Source organism: Mustela erminea, chromosome 1 (genome assembly GCF_009829155.1).
Source record: "Mustela erminea isolate mMusErm1 chromosome 1, mMusErm1.Pri, whole genome shotgun sequence".
Taxonomy (NCBI): domain Eukaryota; kingdom Metazoa; phylum Chordata; class Mammalia; order Carnivora; family Mustelidae; genus Mustela; species Mustela erminea.
The window spans coordinates 51,247,826-51,271,850 of NC_045614.1; the positions used below are offsets into that span (position 1 = coordinate 51,247,826).

The 24,025-nt window shown below is 46.9% G+C and overlaps 1 protein-coding gene across 5 annotated transcripts in view; it reads right to left on the minus strand.

Annotated features, from left to right (window-relative positions):
• SRGAP3 (SLIT-ROBO Rho GTPase activating protein 3) overlaps positions 1-24,025 on the minus strand; it is a 253,286-nt gene that overhangs the window by 100,579 nt on the left and 128,682 nt on the right. For all 5 annotated transcript variants that reach the window (XM_032326257.1, XM_032326255.1, XM_032326246.1 and 2 more), the window contains exon 3: positions 11,690-11,852. In XM_032326257.1, coding sequence (XP_032182148.1) covers positions 11,690-11,852 — 163 coding nt within the window. The remainder of the gene's footprint in view (positions 1-11,689; positions 11,853-24,025) is intronic.

A 24,025-nucleotide genomic window follows, 5' to 3' on the forward strand; every position in this document is an offset into this window, starting at 1 on the left:
GAACACATTCAGGAGTAATCTTTCTGGACTATGCCCCTGATGTAAGTCTGTCTTCTTTCTTTTCCTTCCTTCCTTCCTTCTTTCCTTCCTTCCTCCCTTCCTTTATTGCCATGAATGTCCTACAGATAAGGAGAAAAACTGAGAGAGAGAGAAGGGGAGTCTGTGTCCTGGGGAGCATGACAACGCTATCTTCCTGAAAAACCAATACCTATGAAAACCCCAAAGCACTGAGTGTTGAGCTGCCCCCCCCCCCACACACACACGATCTCCCAGGTGAATACAAATGTGGTCAGGCTTATTTGTTGGATTCAAAACATGATTAATCGCTTATTACTGCTGCATCACTGACCCAAGACATGACTTCCACCTCCTTGTCATTTCATCGTCTGATCTATTCCACTGGCACTGTCTGTGAACAAGATGTCATGAAAATTGCATCGGCACTTCAAAAAGGAATGCACCCGGGGCGCCTGGGTGGTTGGGTCAGTTAAGTGTCCGACTCTGGATTACGGCTCAGATCGTTATCTCGGGGTCATGGGATCAAGCCCCGCGCCAGGCTCGGTACTCAAGGAGGCTGCTTGTCCCTCTCCCTCGGCTCCCGCCCCCACTTGCAACTCTCTCTCTCAAATAAAAAAATAAAATCTTTGAAAAAGAAGTATCTGTACCCATCATTCCAACACCTTTGTACCCATTCACCCATCCACCAGTCTACTCACCACCCAGTGCCGCCTCTATCCATCCTCCTGTCTACCCATAAGCTTCCCCATCCACCTCCTACCTGCGCATCCATCCCTTCCTTCGTTTCTATTCTCGGATCGCCCTCCCTGATCCAGGTTCCTACTACCCCTCACCACCAATCCGCACTGTAAGTGTGTATGTGTAACAACATGGAGCCGCTCTCCCTGAGCCCAGCATCTCTCTTTCAAAGCCATCAGATATACCAAATTAATCATTCTTAAACTTGGCTCTGATTATGTCATCCCGTATGCAAGAGCCTTTAGTGGTTCTCCAATGTCTAGAAAATAAAGCCCCACTTCTCATTCTAAGATCCGAGGGCTTCCTTTATCTGTCTCCAACTGCTCTTGCTGTTTGCCCCCCTTAATTGCAGCTCTCCAATATTTCAAACATACAGAAGAGTAGAGAGAACAATAACAAATGGTCATGAACTTGCCATCCAAATTGGATTTTTCCATTTTGGCTTCAAATGCTCTTAGAAAGCAAAACGTTACAATATTCAGATACAAGCGGAGTGGTCTTTGTTCCCTCTCTTCCTCCCTTATTCCTCAACCGCTCCTCTTCAGCTAGTGTGTCTTCTTACACAGCCCACCTCTGCATAGCCTTATGTCACACCATCTCACAATATAAACGATACGAACTGTTACTTTCCATTTTAACTTGTTTAAAAACATCATCGCTCGGGACACCTGGGTGGCTCAATCAGTTAAGTGGCTGCCTTCGGCTCAGGTCATGACCCCAGGATCCTGGGATCGAGTCCCACATTGGGCTCCTGGCTCGGCAGGGAGCCTGCTTCTCTCTTCCCCTCTGCCTGCTGCTCTGCCTACTTGTGCTCTCTCTCTGTCAAATAAATAAATAAAATCTTAAAAAAAAAAAAAAAAGAAAGAAAGAAAGCAAGCAAGCAAACATTTAAAAAAAAAATCATAGCTCATCTTGCTTTTTTCACCCAACATTTCATTTTCCAGTTTTGTCCACACTGATACATACAAATCTTATTCCTTTATCTTCTGGATTGTATGTTAGCCCACTGCAGGACTAACTATAGCTTATTTAGCCATCCCCTTCGTGATGGACATTTAGGTGATTTTTCTAGTTTACTATAAACACTAGTGTAGCAAACACCCTCATACAAAGGGTGTGTGTGTGTGTGTGTGTGTGATATGCTAGAATATTTTTATAGATCTTAAAAATGGAATTGCTGGGTCACAGGGGGTACACCTCTTCACTCACTGTTGCTAGATGCTGCCTAGTTGTTTTCCAAACGGGCTGGATTGATTTGCATGTTTATTAGGAGGTTATGAGAGCCCCTCTTACGCCCCTCTTGTCGGCACTTAGGACTGTCCAACCAACCTGAGTCAAACTGTGTTTCTTTTTGTTTTGTCTTTACTTATTTATTGTTGTAGGAAGATTTTTTAAATTTTTTCTGTAACGGCATTTATCAGTATTTTTCTTTACAGCTTGTGCTTTTTTATGTTTCCTTTAGGCAGAAGAAACATTACTTTTTATGTTTCTTTTCCTACCACCAAGGTTTTATTTTATTTTTTTTTAAAGATTTTATTTATTTATTTGACAGACAGAGATCACAAGTAGGCAGAGAGGCAGGCAGAGAGAGAGGAGGAAGTAGGCTCCCTGCTGAGCAGAGAGCCCGATGTGGGGCTCGATCCCAGGACCCTGAGATCATGACCTGAGCCGAAGGCAGCGGCTTAACCCACTGAGCCACCCAGGCGTCCCACCACCAAGGTTTTAAATATAACCTCCTATATTTTCTTCTATAGTTTCAAAGTTCTGCTTTTCACCTCTAGTGCTTTAATCTATCTAGAATATATTTTTGTGAACTAAAGTAGAGGTTTTATTTTTCTATACAAAAAATATATATGTGTGCGTATGTGTAAAATCATTCCTAAACATAGCCCCCAAAATGACAACCAATGGAAACCACCCTATTTCCAAAGAGTCTACACTCCCCCATGACCAATCCATAATGCACCACTGTCACTTACTGTGCTCCCATTTGCAAAAGATTCTGTTCTTCCATTAGTCAGCGGACCTAGTGCTCCTCTAGTACCTGCTATTTTCCTGACTATCACTGTAGAGGAAGTCTTGATATCTGATAAGGCAAATGTTTCAACAAAAATAAAAAATACAAAAATACAACCTACAGATCTTATTTTCTTAGCACATGGAGATAAAGTTAGAAAGTAAAAGTAAGTGCAAAGCTTTAAAAAAAAAAACCTTTGGAACTAAAATAAACATAGTTCTGAATAATGCATGGGTCAAAGAAGAAGTTGCCATGGAAATTATGAAATATTTATATCCACATGACAATGAAAGCATCACTCATCAAAACTTCCAGGATGTAGCTAATTTGTAGCAGTAATGGCATTAATTTTCAATCATTCTTGTTTTCTGATGTATGCACTTTTTAAATTACATTTTCTAATTGGACATAGCTGACATACAGTAACATTATTAATTTCTGTAGCAAACCATTTTACTGAATTCTCTTCAGTGGGAAGTATGATATTTGCTGTAGGCTTTTGATAAATATCCTAACAGGCTAAGGATGTTCCTATTTATTTCTATTTGCTAAGAGTTTTTGTCCTAAATGATGAAGAGTTAGAAGCATGACTTTTCAAAGTCAAAATACCGGGGCACCCAGGTGGCTCAGTTGGTTAAGTGGTCCACTCTTGATCTAGGCCCGGGTCATGATCTCAGGGTCCTGGGATTGAGCCCCACATCAGGCTGAGCACTCAATGGGGAGTCTGCTTCAGGATTCTCTCTCTCCTTTTGCCCCTCCCTGCACTTGCTCGTGGGCTTATTCTCTTTCTCTCTCTGTCTCTCTTTCTCAAATAAATAAATCTTTTTAAAAAATTAAAAAGTAAAAATTAAAAATACCATTTCTCTCCCATTCCTAGATGGAGGTCCTAGCCAATATAAGGCAAAAAAAAAAAGAAATGAGGTTATAAAAGAGACAAGGCCACCATCATTTAAAACTAATCAGTGAGTGGCTTCCCGAGCATATTTTCTTATTTCTTACCCTTTGTTTAACCTGTGTGCCCTGAATAAAATACTTCTTCACTCCATCTCCAAACTTAAGTCTCCCTATGTTCTCTCTCAAAATCCCAAGAACCTTCCTAGTAATAGCTAATATTTACTGATTGCTTACCGTGTACCAGCTAGTGGTTTTAGATCATCTTTTTTCAATCCTTACAACAACCCCATAAAGGAAGTTATTATTAGCTTCATCTTGAAAATGACAAAACTGGGGTGCCTGGGTGGCTCAGTGGGTTGAGCCTCTGCCTTTGCTCAGGTCATGGTCTCAGGGTCCTGGGATCGAGCCCCGCATTGGGCTCTCTGCTCGGCAAAGAGCCTGCTTCCCTTCCTCTCTCTCCCTGCCTGCCTCTCTACTTGTGATCTCTGTCTGTCAAATAAATAAATAAAATCTTTAAAAAAAAAAAAAAAAGAAAAAATAAAGAAAATGACAAAACTTAGAAGATTGAGAGTTTAGGCTGAGCTCAAAAGGCCAGAAAGTGGCAGAACCAGGACTGAGCTAGAGAATCTGTCTACAGCCCTAAGCACTGCACCGAACAGCAACACCAACCTACCTGTCCATGCTGCAGCACCCAGAAACTTCTGTCCACTAGCCTTTGCTGTGGTCTGGATTCCTGTGTCTGACTTTTCTCAAATCCCCGCGTATCTGTGTGGACATAGTGACATGCCACCCAGGTCCCTTTCAGGTGCACAGTATTTAGCTCCCTAGCTGTGAGGAGCACTACTGGCAGACACCCCAGCTGTTGGCCCTCTTTGGAACTGCCTTAACTAAAGAGGTATCCGCTCAAGACCATGCCCGCTTCTGGGAGCAATAAGAAGGGATAAAGGCCCAGTCTCCTCGCCCCTACTCAGAAGGGCCACCCAACTTTGGAGCTCCCCCGCAGGAGTCAACTGAGGCTTTTTTTTTTTTTTTTAAAGATTTTATTTATTTATTTGACAGACACAAATCACAAGTAGGCAGAGAGGCAGGCAGAGAAAGGGAAAAGCAGGCTCGCTGCTGAGCAGAGAGCCCGATGCGGGGCTCAATCCCAGGACCCCAGGATCATGACCTGAGCCGAAGGCAAAGGCTTTAACCCACTGAGCCACCCAGGCGCCCCCAACTGAGGCTTTAGTTGAGACTGCACCAAAGCACAACTTCTCCATTCACTGCCTCCTGCTTTCCTTCTTTCCTTCTGCAGGTGGGGACCCCCAAGAGTACTCACTAATATACTTCTGCATTATAATCCTGGCTTCCTGGGGGAAACTGCACTGCAACAAATCCTAATCCTTCAAGACTCACTTCAAATTCTGCATCCCCAACATTCAACCTTCTCTGAGCCCCAACCCACAGCCCAGATTAGAAGTTCTCCCTCTGCACCCATGTCCTTCTCTGCTGTATTCGAATCACAGTTACACACCTGTGTCTTTGCTTCTGTTCTACAGTGTTCTACAGTGATCTCCCCAAGAGGGCGATGTGTCTGACTCATCTCTGTCTTCTTTAGCAACTATCTACCACCAAGCATGGGCTCTAGTCAACCACATCTGAACTCAAATCCCAGCTCACCTTTATGAGTATCAGTTCCCGCATCTGTAAAATGGGATGGTGATGGCATCTTGCACTTAGGCCTTCAGAATTGAATATCTATGGAGTGCTTAGTCCAGAGCCCAGCACACAGTAAGCACTCACTGTATGCTTTCTATATTGTTTACCTACCATCATGATAGCACCGATATATGTTTATCGAATGAGTTGAGAATGCCTGATGGGGACCAGCTCAGCAGGCTCTACTAGCAGAGTGAGTGTTCATGACTTTGTCTCCCTGGTAGCCAGTGGGGATTGGCTGAAGGTTTCTCATTCCCTTGGCAGTTTGCCCACTTTGCTCTCTCTCTCTCTCTCTCTCTCTATTCAGGCCTCCTAGCTGGACCCGCCAGCATGCAAACCCTCACTCTCTCCTGTAACCAAGAAATAAAAAATAAACTTGGCTTTGAATCCAAGGCCATGGGTGCTTTTGATCTTGGTTACAAAGCAAGGCAATTATTGGGCACAAAAGCCCTGATTTATTTATGAAATGCGACGGACATCTTCGAGGCGGGAACGAAAACCTCACTGAAGACCAAGACCTATTGCCACACAGTGAATGGCTGCTTTCAAACACCAGCCCCCCAGATGCCTTGTCGTCTCTGCTAAGAGTCTTTCCTCATTAGTGCTTCCTCCAGAACGCCACAGTTCCCAACAATCAAATTCACTTCACGGCCAGGCAAGTAATTAAATTCTGCAGGCATCAGAGCATAGAATAATGGATGGCTATTGTTAAGGAGGCTGAGACTGAAAATGGAATGAATGGGCTTCCATGCCCCATCTCAGACACCATAGGGGCAGGAAGGGAAAGCAGGCAGGATGCAGATGGACCCTCCCCACCGGGGCTCTGCAGGGGTTAGCGGATTCAGTATAGGAGCTGGCGTGGAAAACCTGTGTTCAGGGCCAGACTCTGTGCTTACCAGAGGTAGGCCTCAGTTTCCTCACCTGTAAAACAAGGTAAGCCATTCTCCATATGCGGTCCCCAGACTGCAGCAGCAGCAGCAGCAGCAGTACTGGGGAGCTTCTGAGAAAGGCAGATTCTGGGGCCATTCTCCACTCTCCCAAATCAGACCCTGTGGCAATGGGGCCTAGCAACCTATTTAACAAGACCACGAGGTGGTGTTTCTGATGCTCAAATTTGTGGATCGTGCTTAAAAATGAGGCCACAAATTCAAATGCCAAAAGGGTCAGGGAGGCAAAATAAAGGAGCCAAGCAGGTGTGCTACACCAGACAAAAGCAGGGACCCTGGGATGGTGGGGACAGTGTGCCCTGCCTAAAGGGGCTACCAGCTACTCAGTTCCAGCCAACTACTACCAAATATGGACAACCCATGTGGATCTGATATTGGCAAAGTTTCTTTTTTATTTTTATTCCTTTAATTTATTTGTTATTTTAGAGAGAGTGTGCACAATGGGCAAAGTGCAGAGGACGAATGAGAAAGAGAGAGAGAATCTTCAACAGACTCCCCGCTGAGCACAGAGCCCAACGTGGCCCTCAATCTCATGATCCTGAGATCATGACCTGAGTCAAAATCAAGAGTCAAATGTTTAACCAGCTTAGCCACCCAGATGAGCCTCAGAACTTCTAATTTTTGAAGAGAAACACAAAGTGCTAATTTTTATGTGAAATCTCCCAGTTTTTAAATATTGGTTTAATTTTTCTTAACATAGTGAGGGCCATGCAGATTGTCCTTAAGAACCAAAATCAGTGGACGCCTGACATTTTGCAGCCTCCCTTCTGAGTTGCCTTGGACCTCCATCATGATATACTCTACCCCTTTGCCCTTGACTTTCTCTGAACACTGAACTTTGAACCTCCTTTCCCCACTTGGCAGACTCCTATTCATCCTTCAATGCCCAACTCAAAGGTCATCCCCACTATGAACTCACCCTCAACCCTCTGACCCACTTTCCACCTCTCCACTAAGAAGGTTAAGAAGACTCAAACATGGGGTTAAAGAATTGACACACAGCAGAAGGTATCACAGAGGAAAACATGGAGAAGCTATAAAACAGGCTTTCCCCATAGAGGAGGAATTAGGACCTGCTGCTTGAAAAATCACTTAAATAAAAACACTGATCCCATTTGACCAGAATCAAATAAAATGAAGTTTTAAAAGACCAAATATAAAGAAACACAAGTACAGAATTTGTAAGACAGATTAAAAAAACAGTTGGCATGAAAATACCTGGGGATTCACGCAGGTAGCTTAGAGGGAGCCAACCATGTGACGAGACTAAGGTCAAAAAAGCGAATGCCTGCATAAATTTCATTATTAGAAATAATGGGTCTAGAGAGCCCTGCTCTACTCTTAGCTGGTCAAACTTTCCTTGAGTATTCTGAATGGTTCTGAATGTTAACTTGTGCAGGCTAGGAAAGCCTAGGGTGTGACCTAGGTTGAGGGGAAAACACAAAGCCAAATCACAGGGGAAAACTGAAGGGACCTGGAATATCTACCCAGAGGTGGGGAAGACCGGCTGGGAGGCGGTCATGATTTCTGTCCTCAAGCAATAGACAAGTTTCCATGTGGACTGATCTGTGTGGCCCTCAGGATGTAACCAGGACCATGAGTGTCAACACTGAGAATTCCCTTTTCTATTAATCATGATTGATCCCAAATGGAAAGAGCCATCGTGAGAGATAATGAATGTCCTTTATGAGGGACATCTAGCAGAGGGAAAACTTCAGAGGATGATAAAGGGACTGGAACAGAGACCTAGTGGACATCTATTGTTTTATTTCTCCCTTCTTTTATTTTTTTTTTAAGAGAGGGAGACAGAGTGAAAGCAAAAGCAAGCAGAGGTGGGGTGGATGGGGCAGAGGAAGAGAGAATCTTAAGCAGAGCCCAATGCAAGGCTCAAGCTCATGACCCTGAGATAGTGACCTGAGCCAAAATCAAGAATCAGATGCTTAATTGAGCCACCCAGGCACCTCTCTCCCTTCTTGTAAGAAGACTCCATGGGTTGGGTGGAGTTGAATGCACACCCAGCTTCGGGGTGGGGATGTTTCCAGGCCCCATCAGTCAGAGCACAGCATCTTGCTGGCCACCGGGGCAGCTCCAGGAGAGCAAGCGTGACCCATGCTGGGCAGTCAGAGCCCAGAAGGCTCCATTCTGGGAGACAAGCTCTCTCAATTTCTATAGGACTTGAAGCAGGTGGGAATGTGAGCCCAGAGCTGCAGAGGCCATGCAGTTGTCTCTCACCACATGGAGAGAGGACACGGTTGTCTCCATGACCACATGGAGAGAGACTACAAGAGAGCCCTTCACCCCACGCCAAAAACATATTAGAAAACAGAGAACATCGGAGCTGAGTTGCAGAGAAATGAAGTTCTTTTGTGCCCCTGAAGCCCCAACGCCTTGGCTAGAGGTTAAGTGCCTTTCTTCCTTCAAGCCAGCTGAGCCAGGTTTCACCATAAGAGCCCTGACCACTAGGATGGTGTCTAAGGTCTCAGCCAGTTCCTTTTGCTATGACAGATCTTTATCTGACACTTAAAGCAAGGGCCACCTGCAAGCATTTGTCCACCCACCCACAGGAATGCTGGGATGGCTCACAGAATTTGAAGTGCTGCCTCTAGTCATCAGAGGAGACTGCACTGTGAAAGGGGGGCTGGAGCATCGTGAGGAGGTAAGTTATGAAGTCAAAGAGCATCCTGAGTCTGGGAAAAGCCAGCAGGCACAGTCACTGCCCCAGTCCCAAGCCCAGGAAGGACACCTGGCCTGGAAGCTACTCTCACCTCCTGCAGAGCATGAGTTGGTGAGAACACCCACCAGAGTCCTAGGACCCAGCTCAGGAATGGGGAGGTTGTCCAATTCTTTAGGATCAAGATTGAGCCGCCACTGAATGAGTACCTGCTGGATACCAGGCCTGTGCTGGACACTTGGCCTACCTCGGCTCCTCCAAGCAGGCCCCTGAAGTGGGCACTGTCACCGCCTCCATCTCCCAGATGTCAACGTGGAGGCTCAGAGGGCTCAGAGACTTGCCCAGGTTCATAAGTCAGTGAGGAGCAGTTCTGGAACAAATTCCCAAAACCCAGCCAGACTGCCTCCTGCTGGTGGTGACCACAGGCCAAAAGTGGACAAGTCTGGGTTCTCTTGCAGGTTTGTGGGCTAGACCTCCTCATCTATAGAGTCGGGTGACTGACGACCGCCCCCCCAGTCTGACCAGGGGCTGGCCCCCTCGTTGTACCAAGGTCTGTGGGATCTATTAGTACAGAAGGAGGGCAGCCTCGGTGCCGAGATTATCTATCACTGATGTGACACAAAGGGACGGCACTGTGTTAAGTCTGCCAGCCAGGCCCATCCCCAGCTCTCTCCCAGCCCACAGGGGCCAGGTCGCTTCCTTTGTTGCCCTCCCAGCTGTGGCCTGGTAACGAGGCAGCCAGAAGCTCAGCTGTCGACCTTTTTTCATTATTTTCTACCCTGTTAACCTCCATCACCAATGATGCTGCTGTCAGCCTAAATGAGAACTGAAAAGATTTATCTCACTTGTCCCAGGGCTCAGTCAGGAAAAAGACCCTTCGTTTCCTAACGGCCCTGATGACCCTTCCTCTCCGAGTCACTCCCACCCAGGAAAAAAGATGTGACAGCAGCCGCAGGCGGGAGCTGAGGACCAGAGTGAGTGACCGGAATCACCTCAGCCTGGCTTTGCAAACCACCATGGTTTTTTCTCTTTATTGCCCTGTATTTACCTTTCTAATTATGTTTGCTTACACAAATATTCAACTTGGACGACATTTCATAAACACGGCCCCAGGAAGGGACCAGCGCAAATTGTGCAGTGGGAGGGAACGAGCCTGTGATTACAGTTCCACTGTATAAGTCATCCTCCAAGTGGACAATCCAAATACAGACCACAGACAGATTATTACATTTCAAATCAATTTGTCCTCTTCCCTGTGCTTCTAGCAATCCCAGGTCACCTAATCCCTAAAATTGGCGCCTGGCAAGAACAGCCGGCCTCGATAATTTCAGTAGGAACAGTCTTACGGACTGGTTGGTACAATGGTAGCCAGCTTGCCTGAACACTCGTTCTCCATGCCTAACTTTTTGGGGTTAACACCTTCTTAATCCTCCCCACTGCCCTGTGCATCTTTTTATCCCCATCTCACAAATGAAGAAACTGAGACACAGAGTTAAAGTAACAATGCCCGGACACCCAGTAGTAAACGAAGGAACCAGGATCGTGAATCCAGAAATTTAAGAACTCTTGACTGAGAGACCACCCTGAGCCACTCCCTCAATAACACCTCCCCTCCTTCATGCCAGGGCGGTTTCCTTGGTTTCCTTCAGCCCTCGCTCTGTCCCTGGGAAGTAGTTGATCTTAACTCCTTCTGACCAACACAGAAGAGGAGGCTCACAGAGGCTAGAGGATGAGCCCATTTTGCAGAGAAGGAAACTGAAGTCCACAGAGGTGGGTTCGGTTCTACAAACATTTCCACAGTGTCTGGTGTTTGCCAGGGACTGTGCAAGGAGCTTGGGACACAGACAACTCGGGGCACATACAAGTGACTGCTCCCTGCGCACTGGCCTTCTGGGCATTTATATGAGTAAAACCTCCTGAAAGCAACCATGCACTTTATTAAAAACCTTAAAAATGAGCAAACTTTTGACCTAAAAAGTCCTGCTGCAGAAACTAACCATAAGATAATGGCAGTGAATGTGAAAAAAGCAAACATACAAAGCAGCTCACCCCAGTGTTATTTAGAAGAGTAAAATAATGGAAATAAGCTGAGTGTTCAACAATAAAAGATTGATTAAACAAATTACAGTAAGTTGTATCAGGAAATACTACAGAATCATTAAAAAATGGCATAGAAATAAATTTACTGACATGCAAAAATTCTGTGATGCAGTGTTAAATAATTTATCATATGACATAAGCAGAGAGTAAAATCATATATGCAGTCTCATCTCATTCAGGAAATGTATTCTGGAAAACATATACATATGAGAACTTAACAGAAAATGTATTTGCCTATGTTTGTATAAAGAAATCCCTATGGCACCAAAGTGATGATTGCAGTGATAACATTCCTGGTGATTTTAATTTTTGTGTGTGCTCATGGCCATCTTTCCAAATTTCCTATGATGAACATGTGGTACTTGCCAACCATGCAGAAATTTTTATTTTTGTGCAGGTGGTGGCTGAAGTGGCTGAGGCCACCAGCCATATCTAGGATTCAGACTCAGAGTCTGGGACACCACATCTAGACCTTGGCCCTTGAACCCTACAACACACATGCCCTCCTGGTCCTATGCCCCCAAACCATATCTGGCTGGCAATTTTGTCATGGTCAGCCTGGGGCAGAGATATCTGAGCAGGTGGAGTGGCCCCCTTGCCCACCTTTTTGAAGAGTCTGATGACATCCTCGCTGATCTGTGAGAGGCGGACGATGACATTGTTCATGAAGATGTCATTGAGGGTGGCATGATCTCGACTCTCCCGCCTGGTCTGATGCAGGACCAGATACCAACAGTTCACGGGCGAGAGGAGGTACTGGTCCTTCCTGTGGAAACAAAGGCAGCTCAGGTTGGCTTCACTGGAACTGTCACCCACACAGTGTTCTGCATTGTCATCCACCATAGCTCCTTTGACCCTCATGACCCTTTCGAGCTCAGTTTCATTAGAACACATTCACGCTGGTAAAGCAATCCCCCTCGAAGGTCCCAGAGCAGTGCTGGGGCCAAATCCAGTACTTTGGGCTCTAAGGCCTATCCCATTCTCCTCTCCCACCGCTTGTGGCATTTGCTATGTGCGTCACTCCCTTCTGGGCAGAAGCTGCCTTCCCTGAGGCTAAGAAATACTCAATCAATTGTGTTTGAAATACTTGCATTAGTTCTAAAATTATGCAGTGGAAAAACAAAAAGTTTTCCCTTCCCTGTCTCCCTGAACCCTTCTGTCTTCTCCCAGGGCCAGCTTTTGTCTCATGGCCTCTTGGAAACACATGTCTTTGTCTCTCCATGGAACTGGGAGCTTGGAGGGTTTCAGGTTCTATATTTAGGAGGATGTTAACTCATCTTCCCAAATGGGATGCTTGGGTAAAGTACATATAAGACAAATAACCTTTCCCCTGTAACAATTGAGAGATTCTTAGCATCCAGTAAGATGGGTGTTGTGCTAAAGCAGGGGTTCTCAGAGTGTGGTCCTCAGACCAGCTGCTATATCACCGGGAATCTTGTTAGAAACGCAGATTCTCAAGCCCCACTCCAGACCTGCTGAATCACAAACTCTAGAGGTGGCAGTCTGGGTTCTAACACACCCTCTTAGGGATTCTGATTCATGCTAAAGTCTGAGAACCAGAGATCTACCTACCATATTTTCCCAAGGCTTGAGAAATGGGATGTTTTTGAAAAATTAGCTGGGGTGTTATCCCTCTCTTGTCTATGTTTTCCCAAAGCCCTTCTGCCATCCACAGTAGAGGGTATATACATCCTATTCTCCAGGAAGAAAGAGGGAAGGGTAATTAGAAACCAAAATCAAACCCATACTCTCACATTCTCATACATGGTGGTTCTTGCCCCCTAAACCTGATTCCTCCCTCACTCTGCTTCCCGGGGTGGGAAGGGGAATGGTTGATAGGCAGGATGTGGTAGAGGGCCTTCTGATGGTGGTGGTCTCCAAAGTTCTCCCCCTCCCAGACCTGCATTGCTCCCCTCATGCCCTCAAGGTGGGCCACCTCCAAAGGCTGCTCAGCCACCCAGTAGCAGCATTTTTGAGGGAGGGAATTCTGCTGACTCTCACTATGTCCACATCTTCCTCCCACAGCTGAAGGGATGTGCTGGGGGTTCAGCCTTGACAGCCTCTGGACACCTGTAGCACCCCCATGCCCCACATCCCACCCCAACTCCGGAGCTTGGGTAGGACAGGTGAGGAGGGGCCTCCTAACTTACAGGAATTTTCTTGCTGTCACCAAATGAGCTAAAAATCTATGTAGGTAGCAGGAACTAGGGAGAAGGGAATTTGGTTTAGAGGATGGTTATGGTGGAAAATGCCTAAAGAAAAGGGAAGGGATGGGCTGTGCCATAGAAACAACGAACAAACCGCTCCTTGCTTATAGCCTAGAGAAAAAGCTAGAACACTAAAATATAACCACCCTGCCCAAATCCCCCAGCATTTCCTCTGAAAGGTCTCAGGGGGCTGTGGATGACAGTGACACAGATGTGCCTCGGAGGGGCTCCTTCCCAAGTGGCTGAGGCAGAAGAAAGGATTACAGTGGGAGGTGATAAAGTGCTATAATAGACACATGCAGAGCGTCAGTTCTGCTTGAGAAGTTGGAGAAGCGCCGCTCTCCTCCTGTGCTCTCCACATCCCAGGCACACCGGCCCCTTTCCTTTGTGCCAGGTTCCCTCCCACCTGGGGCCCTCACACATGCTATTCCCTCCATCTGGAATTCATGAGCCCCAGCCCTTCTCCTGATTGCCTCCTTCTCTTCCTTTTAGTCTCACTTTCAAAGACACCTCCTCAGCATGCCACACGCTAAGGCATGGGTCCTCAAACTCTGTACTCAGACCAGTAACATTGGCATCAGTGGAGAACCTGCTGGAAATGCAAGTTCTCAGGGCCACTGCAGGCCATTTACTAAGAAATCCTAGGGCTAGGCCCAGCATCCATGTTCTCTCTAACCAGCCCTCTGGGTGTTCTAACACATTCAGAGAACATTTTCCTTAAAGAGTTTCCATCCCCACCCTTCACCCTCCTGTAAGTTCTTTCACAGGAAAGACTGTTCTGTCTGGGCACACATCCAGCACCCAGCAACGTGCCTGACTCATAGTGGATGCTATGGAAGAGAGACCCATGAGAGAAGTACACATTTGTGCTGGGTCTTGAAGAACAGGTAGGAGTTTTCCAAACAGAGGGGTGGAGAGAAATAGAATTGTAGACAGAGGGCAGCAGGCATAAAAGACAGATGATAGCTCAGTAGAGCTAGACCTTCAAATATGTTAGGGGAAGACTGGAAAGACATGAAGCTGGAGAGACAGATTAAGGGCTTGATTATAGGGGGCAATGAATGCCAGGCTAATGAGCTTGGAACTTAGTCTCTAAGCCACATGGTTCTGCACTAGATTGCATACTAGAATCACCTGAGGAGCTAAGAAAACATCAAGACCCAGGTCCAATCCAAGAACAATTAAATCAAAATCTCTAGGGGTAGAGCCTTAGTATTAGCATTTTTAAAAACATTTTCTATAAGATTCTCATGTGCAACCAGGGCTAAGAATACCTGCTATAGGCAGTGAGGAGTCATGGAAGTTACTTAAGCAAAGGTATGATCTAATCAATGTGTGTTTAGATCGCTGAGTGCAGACTGTAGGATGGATGGATGGATAATAGATGAGTAGGTGAATGGGATGGGTGGATAGATGGGTGAGTGGTGGGATTAGTGGGTGGATGGATGGATGGCTGGATGGATGGACAGATGGGTGGGTGGTTAGGTGAACGAGTAGATGGTGGGTAGATGAGTGGACTGCTAGATGGATGAGTGGATGGGAAGATGGATGGGTGTAGGCATAGGCATGGAGCTGGAGGGAGGACCAGAAAGGAATTGTTTAGTCCAGGAGAAGAGAGATGTTGAGGTTCTGGATGGTTAGCAGTATGGCCAGAGAAGGCTGGGCTTGAGAGATACCTCAAGAGAAGAGCAGATAATCTTGGAGGCCTCCTGGAAATAGAAAGGAAGGAGGAGGCGGGAGGAACGGATAGTGATTCCAAGCTTTGCATCTCAGGCAACGGGGTGGAAGCTGATGACACAGACTGAGATAAGAACTGCAAGGGAGAAGCAGGTTTGGGCAGAAAACACTTTGCACATCCCATTTTTCACTGCTTCTTAGGTGCTGATAGAAATGGAAAGATTAAAGGAGAGATGAGATAATTGAGCTGTTACTTAAATTACTTCAGGGGCTTAGCTCAGTCTGGGATGCAAGAATTGAACAGCATTTGGGAATTAAATCGGGGAAGGTGCACTGGGGAATTAAATGAACAAAATTTATGGAAGTCACAGCCAGAAGGTGAATTTCAGGCAGAGGAGAAAGAAGACGAGTGATCTTGAAAGGGTATACAAGTGCTGGGATGGCTTGGGGACCATTAAATTAGGTCACCTGGTCAGAGAGAGTCAGTAAGAGAAAGACAGAAAGGATGACACTTTCCTTATCCAAAACCGTGGGCAAAGGCAATCTGAGAGGTCTCGGACAGGAATTCGGCAGGGAGGCAGGGGGTGCGGAGGCATGGGGGACAAAGCTACCTGAAAGCAACCAAGGACTCAGCGAGGAAGAGTGAGCAGCTGCTGGAAAGATGAGGGCCTCAGTCCTCTCAGGCTTCACTCACTCACTGCGTGTGTGTGCTGCATGCAGCAGGGACCAGAGCAGGCAAGACCCTGCTCCCACATGCCTTCCACTCACTGAACTGAGGGGGACACACAGAAGATGATGATACAGCCTCCTGAACGGAGTGATGAGAAGCAGCTGTGGAGCAGAGCAGGGCCCCCTTGCCCGCATTTGGTGGCAAGGTGGTGGATGGCTTCCCAGAGGAAGCACTTTCTAGACTGGGAAATAAAGGCTGCAAAGGAGTTTGAAAGGGCAGAGCTTTCTAGACGGAGAAATACGGCGAACAAAGGCCCAGAGGGATGCTAGAGAGAGTACGTGGGTGAACAGAACGTAGTCAGGGTGGGGAGGGGCGCCTCGAGCATGGTATTCTGGGCTGGAGGTGGGAGTGACAAATGAGGTTGGAGAATTAGGAAGAAGCCACATAGCCAAGGGCCTTTAAAAGTCCCATTAGAGAGTTTGAGCTCTGTTCTCAAGTCAGTGGGGAACCATCAAAGAGTCTAGATCAGGGGAGTGACAGGGTTAAACTACATTTGCAGACTGCTCTGCGCAGAACAGGCTTAAAGGGGCCAAAAGGGAAGTTGAGGGATTCGAGAAATATCTACGTAGTGAACAGACTGGCCCTGGAGATTGAGAGGATGGGGTGTGGGATGGGGGTGATTCCATGATGAATCCCAAGTTTCCTGGGAGAACAGGGGTGGCATCTGCGAAGCTGAGGGGAAGCAGGGCAGTGGTGAGGTAGGGAGGGAAGAAGAGGAGCTCTGTTTGAACAGGACAAGTCTACAGGGCTTCAGGAACACCCAGATGGTGATATCTGGGCTAGAGAAACAAATGGGGAAACTAGGAGCAAGCACTCGGATGGTATTTGAAACCATGGAATGACATGGAAGTCATCACAAAGTGCAGGACCATGTGGCAGAAGAGGCAAATCCTTGGGAGGCCTGGCCAGGCTGCAGCTGGAGGGACGGGGCCGGGCTGGGCTCCTCCCTCCCTTGTTATCTAGGATGGGGACAATGGGCTAGCTCATCCTTCTCAGCAGAGATGCTGCCCGGGCCTGCCATTCAACCAGCGGGCCCATCCTCTTGGTCTATCCCAGCATGGGAGACTGCTTGTTCTACTCCCCTCACCTTCGTCCAGCCCTGGCTCCCTTGGTATGGGGCAGCTCATTTGTAGACTAAAAGGCTGGGGTGAACAGGACTGGGTCAGGGGCAGAGCTGACCACTCCATGGAAAGCTGCCACTTGTGCTCTTGGCCACAATGATACCAGGCTCTCACCATATCAGAAAGAAGAGGCAAGGGACGTCTGGTGGCCCAGGCGGTTAAGCAGCTGCCTTCGGCTCAGGCCATGATCCCAGGGTCCTGGGATGGAGCCCCGTATCCAGCTCTCTGCTCAGTGGAGAGCCTGCTGTTCTGCCTACTCGTGCTCTCTCTATCTCTCTATCAAATAAATAAATAAAATCTTCAAAAAAAAAAAAAAAAAAAAAAAAAAGAAGAAGAAGAAGAAGAAGAGGCAAGAGACACAGATGGGACCCAGCATGACAAAACAGAAAGAAGCCTGGACTTGAGGGTGGGTGTTCACCAGGGTCCACCACACTGCCTGTGTGACTATGCAGGTCACTTGTCCCCTGTGGCCTGGCTACTTAAACTGTACCATGAGCCTTGGGATTAAACATCTGAAAACAGCTCCATGGTGATTCCTTCAGCCGTTCATCCATTCAGTACATTTTTATTGAATACTTCATAAGGACTAGACCTTAGGGACATAATTTTGAGCACAAGGGACACAGTTCCTGCCTCCATAGAGTTTACAGTTTAGTGGGGGAGCAGACACCCTCAAGGAGCGCCGCAAACGCGTGTCAAGTTACACCTGTGAAAGTACTAGAGAGGACATCGCATGGTGCCACGAGAGCCCATAACAAGGGGACCTGGCCTGGGGGTCCCTAAGTAATCCCTGAACAGACTCTTTAGGCTGGGCACTAAAGGAAAAGTGTGTGGGGGAGGACAGCCAAGTAAAGGGGATGTGGCTCAGGGGAGAAGGGCCCAGGCAGAGGGAACAGAATAGGCACAGGCTCACAGCAGGGCAGGGGAGTTTGGTGCATTCAAGGAACTAAATAAACGCCAATGTGGCTGGAGCCCAGAAGGCAAAGTGGGGGAGGGGACAGATGTAGGGAGTTAAGGGCCCTTGGCAAGCTTATCAGTCACCATCCCACTGGCCATCTGGATTGTATGGGGACTGCACAAAGAAGCACCCAAACCACACAGGGCAGAACTGGACACCCACCGTCCTTTCTTAGGAGGTTATTTGTCCCTTTTGAGAACAGGACCCCTTTGACCTAAGACCCAGTTCTCCGTGCCAGCAGCCATTTCTGCCTGTTGTGGCCACGCTTTTGGAAGATGTCACAGTGAACCTGGTAGGTGCTCTCTCCTCTAAGGCACATCTTGAACAGCCTTTCTGCTTTTCCCATCTTGCATCCCACTGTCTATGCAGCCAGCAGAAGCTGCTGAGCTAGGGCATGATGTGAGAACTTTCACATATATATGTATATCTATTTTCTTTTTCTTTTTTTTTCTTTTGGCCAGAAAGCAGCAATGAAAATTTCTGGTGAGTCACAGCTTTCTTTCTTTGGCTAGGGGAGCTGGGTATGAAGCTCGAAGAGACTGCAGCTAGAGAAGCCGGGCCTTGCCAAGCTGGGGAGCTAGGGAAATGAAATTAGCAAGGAGCCAGCTTCTCTGGCTTCTCGGCTGGGGGCTGGAAAATTCCGCTTAGCAAACAGAACCTATTTCCAGGCTTTGCAGAGCCCTACACTGCAGATGGATCCAAACCCCCTGCCCTGGGACTGTGGTTCCTCTGGGAGAGAGGCAGGCTCGTGCAGCTGACACCATCCCCAAGATGCCAAATCCCTGCCTCTGGCTTCCTGCTCTCCTCCAGCACGTCCTTGGGTCTTGCTCAGAAGGCTGCCTGCAAAGCTGCCCCTGAAAAGAGCTCCCTCAATTAGTTCCAGGGCCCAAAAGGTATGGGTAACTCCTTGCTACCTAAGCTGCCCCGAGCAGGATTTGGAATTCATCGCCCTTGCGTGGAGCGTGATTCAGTGATTCCACAAATATTAACTGAGCGCAGTCTTTTGTGCCAGGCAGTGGTAAGCAAAATGAGTCACATTCCCTACTTCATGGAGTGTACAGCCCAGTGGGGGCCTCAGGTGATCATCAAATAATCATGTAAATAAATTAGAAAATTGCATCAGTGGTGGGGGCTATGAAGGAGAAATGCATGGTGCCTCAAGAGTCTGAAATGGGGGTCACCTCAACCCAGGAAGACGGAAGTGGGTATCAGTCGACCATACAGGTCCTTCCTGTCACTGAGACTGCAGTCGAGTTGTTTCACCTGCATGAGGCCTTCCCTGACCCTCAGTGGCTCCTTGGTCTCTAGCACAAAACCCTATTTTATTGTTATTACCGCATCACCATTCCTGAGATTGGTGCTGTTCATTTACTTTCTCTTTCTGGTCTTTGCCTCCTCTCAAGCTTCCATCCGTTACGTTGACCACCATTCCTCTAGTGCCAGGCAGGCCCGGACACACAGTTGGCTAAAGAGATGAAAAGTATCCAGAAGGATAAGCTAGAACCAGAAGGCTGGGGAGGTTTCGGCATAACCCGGAGGTAAGGGACAGCATTCCCAGCAGTGTGAGGGCTGTGTGTGCATGAACACTGTGGAAAACTGAGGGAAGGTATGTGTGGCCACAACTCAGACAGGAAGTGACCAGGGGTAGAGACAAGGCTGGAGAGGGAGCACGCGCTGGGGCCTTGACGAACAGGGTGAGCATCTAGGCTGGTACTGCCGTAACGAAGGACCACGCTGGGGACGTAGACAGCAGACATGTGTTGTCTCACAGTTCTGGAGGCCACAAGTCTGGGATCAAGGTGTCACCAGGTTGGTTCCTTCTGGGGGCAGTGAGGAGACCCTGTTCCATGCCTCTCCTCTAGATTCTGGTGATTTGCTGGCAATCTTTGGTGTTGCTTAGCTTGTAGTCGTATCACCCAACATCTGCCTTCGAGTTCACATGATGCTTACCCTCTGCGTGTGTCTGTGTACAAATGACCCCGCTTCAAAAGGACACCAGTCATACTGGATTAGGACCCACCCTTACGCTTATATTAACTTTATGATCTCTTTCCAAATAAGTTCATTTTTTAATCTTTGGGGGGATAGGACTTCAACCTGTGAATCTGGGGAGGACGCAATTCAATTCCTAACAGACTGCTGCCCCAAGGGGATCAGGAGCCCAAGGAGAGTTCATGTGATCACTCAGGCTCTTTCTTGTGGTCCATCTGAGACAGGAATGGGCCCATGACGCAGAGGATAAAGTTTGACCCTATCAGCTGGCATTCAAGGCCAGTCCAGCCCTTTCTCTCATCCCCCTCTCCACTTGCAGAAACCTTCTCCATGCAGTGGACAAAATCTCTTAGCTAGTGATGGGTTTCTTCATTTATCTATTTTTTGCCTCCCAAGGAATCTGAAGCCATCGTACTGGGAGTTGAAGACGCTCAGATCCTGACTCTGCTGCTAATCAGCTGTGTGTTTTGGGGCTTGTCACTCTACCTCTCTGAGGCTTTACTGTCTCATCTGTCATATGAGTGGGTGAGTGATTCAGTGGCCAATGAGGGCCTTCAGATATCGACAACATCGACTGTGTTTTCCAAAACAAAAAATGCTTATACATGAGCAGACAAAGGCTTTTTTGTTCCTGATCTCCCAACTTATTTATTTGAAAAGCCTCATAAGAAGCACAAAAATGAAAACAGTGGATGGTCATTATGTAGGACCCTTTCATGTATTTAGCTTCAATGACAGGACAATGAGGCTCCCGAAATCTGGGAAGCAGAAGCTACTTCTTCCTAGCTCATGGGCATTCCTGCCTTGGCACCTGTGTCCATTCCGTCTTCACTCGCTTGGAATGCCTTCCGGTATTCTTGCCACACAGCAAAAACCCACTCTCAGAAGTCTTGTTCACAAGGCTCTTCCTTCAGGGGTTACCTGAGATCTGTCCAAACTGCTCATTTGGATCTACTCAAGATAGTTACCTCCAGTCATCTTTTATACTGTTGCTTAGTTCATCAATCACCACTCACATTCATGGGGCATATTCCCTCACTTATTCCATAAGCCCCTTGAAGGCAGGAATAATCTCTTGTATTTTTTTGTATTCCTTCATAGTCCTTGGCAGAATCAAATTCATTCATTCATTCACCCATTCACTCACTCGCTCTTCTAATGTTTTTTGAACATCTGTCATATTCTTAGCACTCTCTAGTCACAGGCTGAAAAGATGACTAGAAGTGCCTTGATAAGGCTCACAGTCTACTAGGTACAATTAATGCAAACTAAGAATTATTATGGTTATTGGTCAGGATTCCTCTAGTTGAAGTGACAGAAATACTTCAAACTGGCTTAGGCAAAAATGATAGTTAAGTGGGAGGAGGGAAAATTTAAAGGATCAAACATTTTAATCAAAAAAATATAAAGGAATAGGAAGAAGTTGGCCTCAGGGACAGTTGGATCCAGGAACTCAAAGGATGCCCTCAGGATCTGGTCTTGGTGTCCCCATCTCTTGGCTCTGCTTTTCCTCTCTCTGTGTTGGCTTCACTCTCAGACAGGCCTTCTACGGACCAAAAATACCCTGGCTGATAATAATCCCGGGGGGAAGACAGCCTCCTCACTGCAGTCCACTACAAGTCCTGGAATCATGCTGCATTCAATTAAAAATCTGGGACCAAGATGATGCAGAGCCAGTTTCATACCCTCCATTTGCTCAGGGATGATTCCCCAGAGGAAAAGTCTCAACGATGTTATCAGAAGAAAGGGGGAGAGATGCTAAGCAGGAGTGAGTAACAGACATCTACTCTGTTACACTGGGTGAGGAATGGGAACCTAGAGGAGGGAGGGAGGGGCTAATTCTGCCTCAGGATAGAGGGAGAGTCCCAGGAACATTTGCATTGGGCCTTGAAGTACACATAAGAGTTTGCCAGGTAGAAAGGGCAAAGATGGGAGGTTCCTGCATGGAGAGGAAAGCCTGAATGTAAAGCTGTGAAGTCAAAACAGGACATAGATTGTTCTGGGGCTCACTAGCTAACTCAGGACCGAGAGAAGGCACAGTGGAAATGGAAGCAGTTAGGCAGAGATCAAGGCTGAATGAAGGTTTTAGTGGCCAGTGATGAGCTCACTGGGGCAGGAAGGCCAGGTGGGAATAAGAGCAGCCAACTAAGCGAAGGCGAAGAGTTTATCCTGGGGCTTTGCCTTAGAACCACCACAAAGCAGGTGGTAAATGGGAGTTCTTAGAACAGGGAGAGCCAGTTGAAACCCACTGACTTAGAAGCTACCTTTGGCTAACACCAGCCCTGAAAGAGAATAATTCTGAAGGGGAAAGACCACATCTATGGGTCACCTGAGACAGGATCTGCTTACCCATGTTGGAAGCAGGATGACTTGAGAAGCCAGTTAAGTGTTTCTTTCCTTATCTGTGAAATAGTGTTGATAACACCCACCTCCCAAGGGTGCCTCAAGAACTGAATGAGGTAATTCATTGGCTGCTCTTAGCATCAAACCCAGCATATGATAATAATAATTGATGTCATCACTTAATTATTACCACTAGCACCTCACTAGGTTATTAGGAAAAATCCAGTGACAGATGTACAGATATATGACCCTTGGTAGGTTTTCTGTTGTTGGTTTTCCTCCTCCCATTACTACCTTCTCCCACTGCAAACTCTCACATATACTACAAGACCCAGTACAAATGGTCCTGGGACTCCCCCTCCACCCTGGGACAGAGTGATTCACTCAGTCAGTCATTCCCCATACTTCAAAGTGACAGCACACTGGCTCTAGTGTCCGGCAGCATGTCTGAGCTCCCCCTTTAACTTGCTCAAAGTATCCTTGGTACCAAAATGAATACCTCTGCCTCATTAACCAATGCCGGGCTAACCTCATCTTCTCTTTCCCTGCAAACCCCTTAGCCTTAGTTCATCCATCTGTGAAATGAGCACACCATTGTGCATGCAGTGCTAGGCGAGGAAGGACCCTGATCCATAGCTCCTCTGGTTGGTTCTCTCACCAATCACTTGGGGACCCTAAACCAGGGCACACCCTGCCTGGCCTTCAGATCCCTTGTGTGTCAAGTGGGGATGATGACACTTTTTCTGACTCCCAGTTCCACCAGGATTCTTGGGAGCGTTTAAGCAGCTAAGGCTGGGGAGGCAATTTGCAAAGCGTAAGGTACTATATAATCTTTGAAGGTTGTTATTAACCTATTTGTCTAATAGAATAGAGTCAAAAGTAATCCCCTGCACATTACTGCTTGTTAAAATCTCCTTCATTACTGGGACACCTGGGTGGCACAGTTGGTTAAGCATCTGACTCTTGGTTTGGGCTCAGGTAGTGAACTCAGGATCCTGAGATAGAGCTTCAGGTTAGGCTCATGGTCAGCAAGGAGTCTGCTTGGGTTTCTCTCTCCCTCTGGCTCTCCCCCAACCACTCATTCACAGGTGTGCGCTCTCTCTCTCTAAATTAAGTATTCTTAAAAAAATCTCCTTCATTGCATCAACTATTTTTCATTTTTAAAATAAAATGTAGATGATATGCATGTGTAGATTTATATAGAGCATATCATACATTACTAAACCACACCGTGGTTAACACTTCGGAAGTTGCTGATTATAGTCTCTGCAGATTCTCAGAAAGCTGGTACAGATCTAGGAGAGGACCAGAAGGACAAACATGGAAGGAGAAAAAGGGGTTGTAGCTATTGCAAAGGCCACTCTTTGGCTGAGACTTCTGCTTTGAAATTACTCCCAGCAATGAAAACAGCAAGGTGGGGACGGACTGGGTAGTGATGCAAGTGCTTACTCTCTAGGAGGAGTTAAAAGGGACCCTTGGGGGGTCTTACACGGGCCTCAGGATTTTTGCAATTCAAGCAAAACCACAATACTTAATACCTCCCTACTCACTGTTTATTTTTACTTAAAATGAATTTATTTACCAAGGACTTTCCCTAGCCTTAGTTAAAATAAAATGTTAAAAACCAGCATCACTTGCCATAAATAAAAAGTGAACTGAAAAAGTAAGTTCAAGGAAAACAAAACAGCATCATTCAATCCCAGGCAGATGCTGGTGCCTGTGGTCCATTCTCTTAGATTAGAGAGGCATTAGCAACACACTAGTGACCAAACGGAGACCGTCTCCTTGAGCCAGCCACCGAGACTGAAAGAACTAAAAAGATAATTCAGTATGTATGGTTCATGTGCTCTCAGTGATCCCACTCTCATTTTGAGCTGCACCGCTCTGATCTGGCCATCCCTCATATTGTAG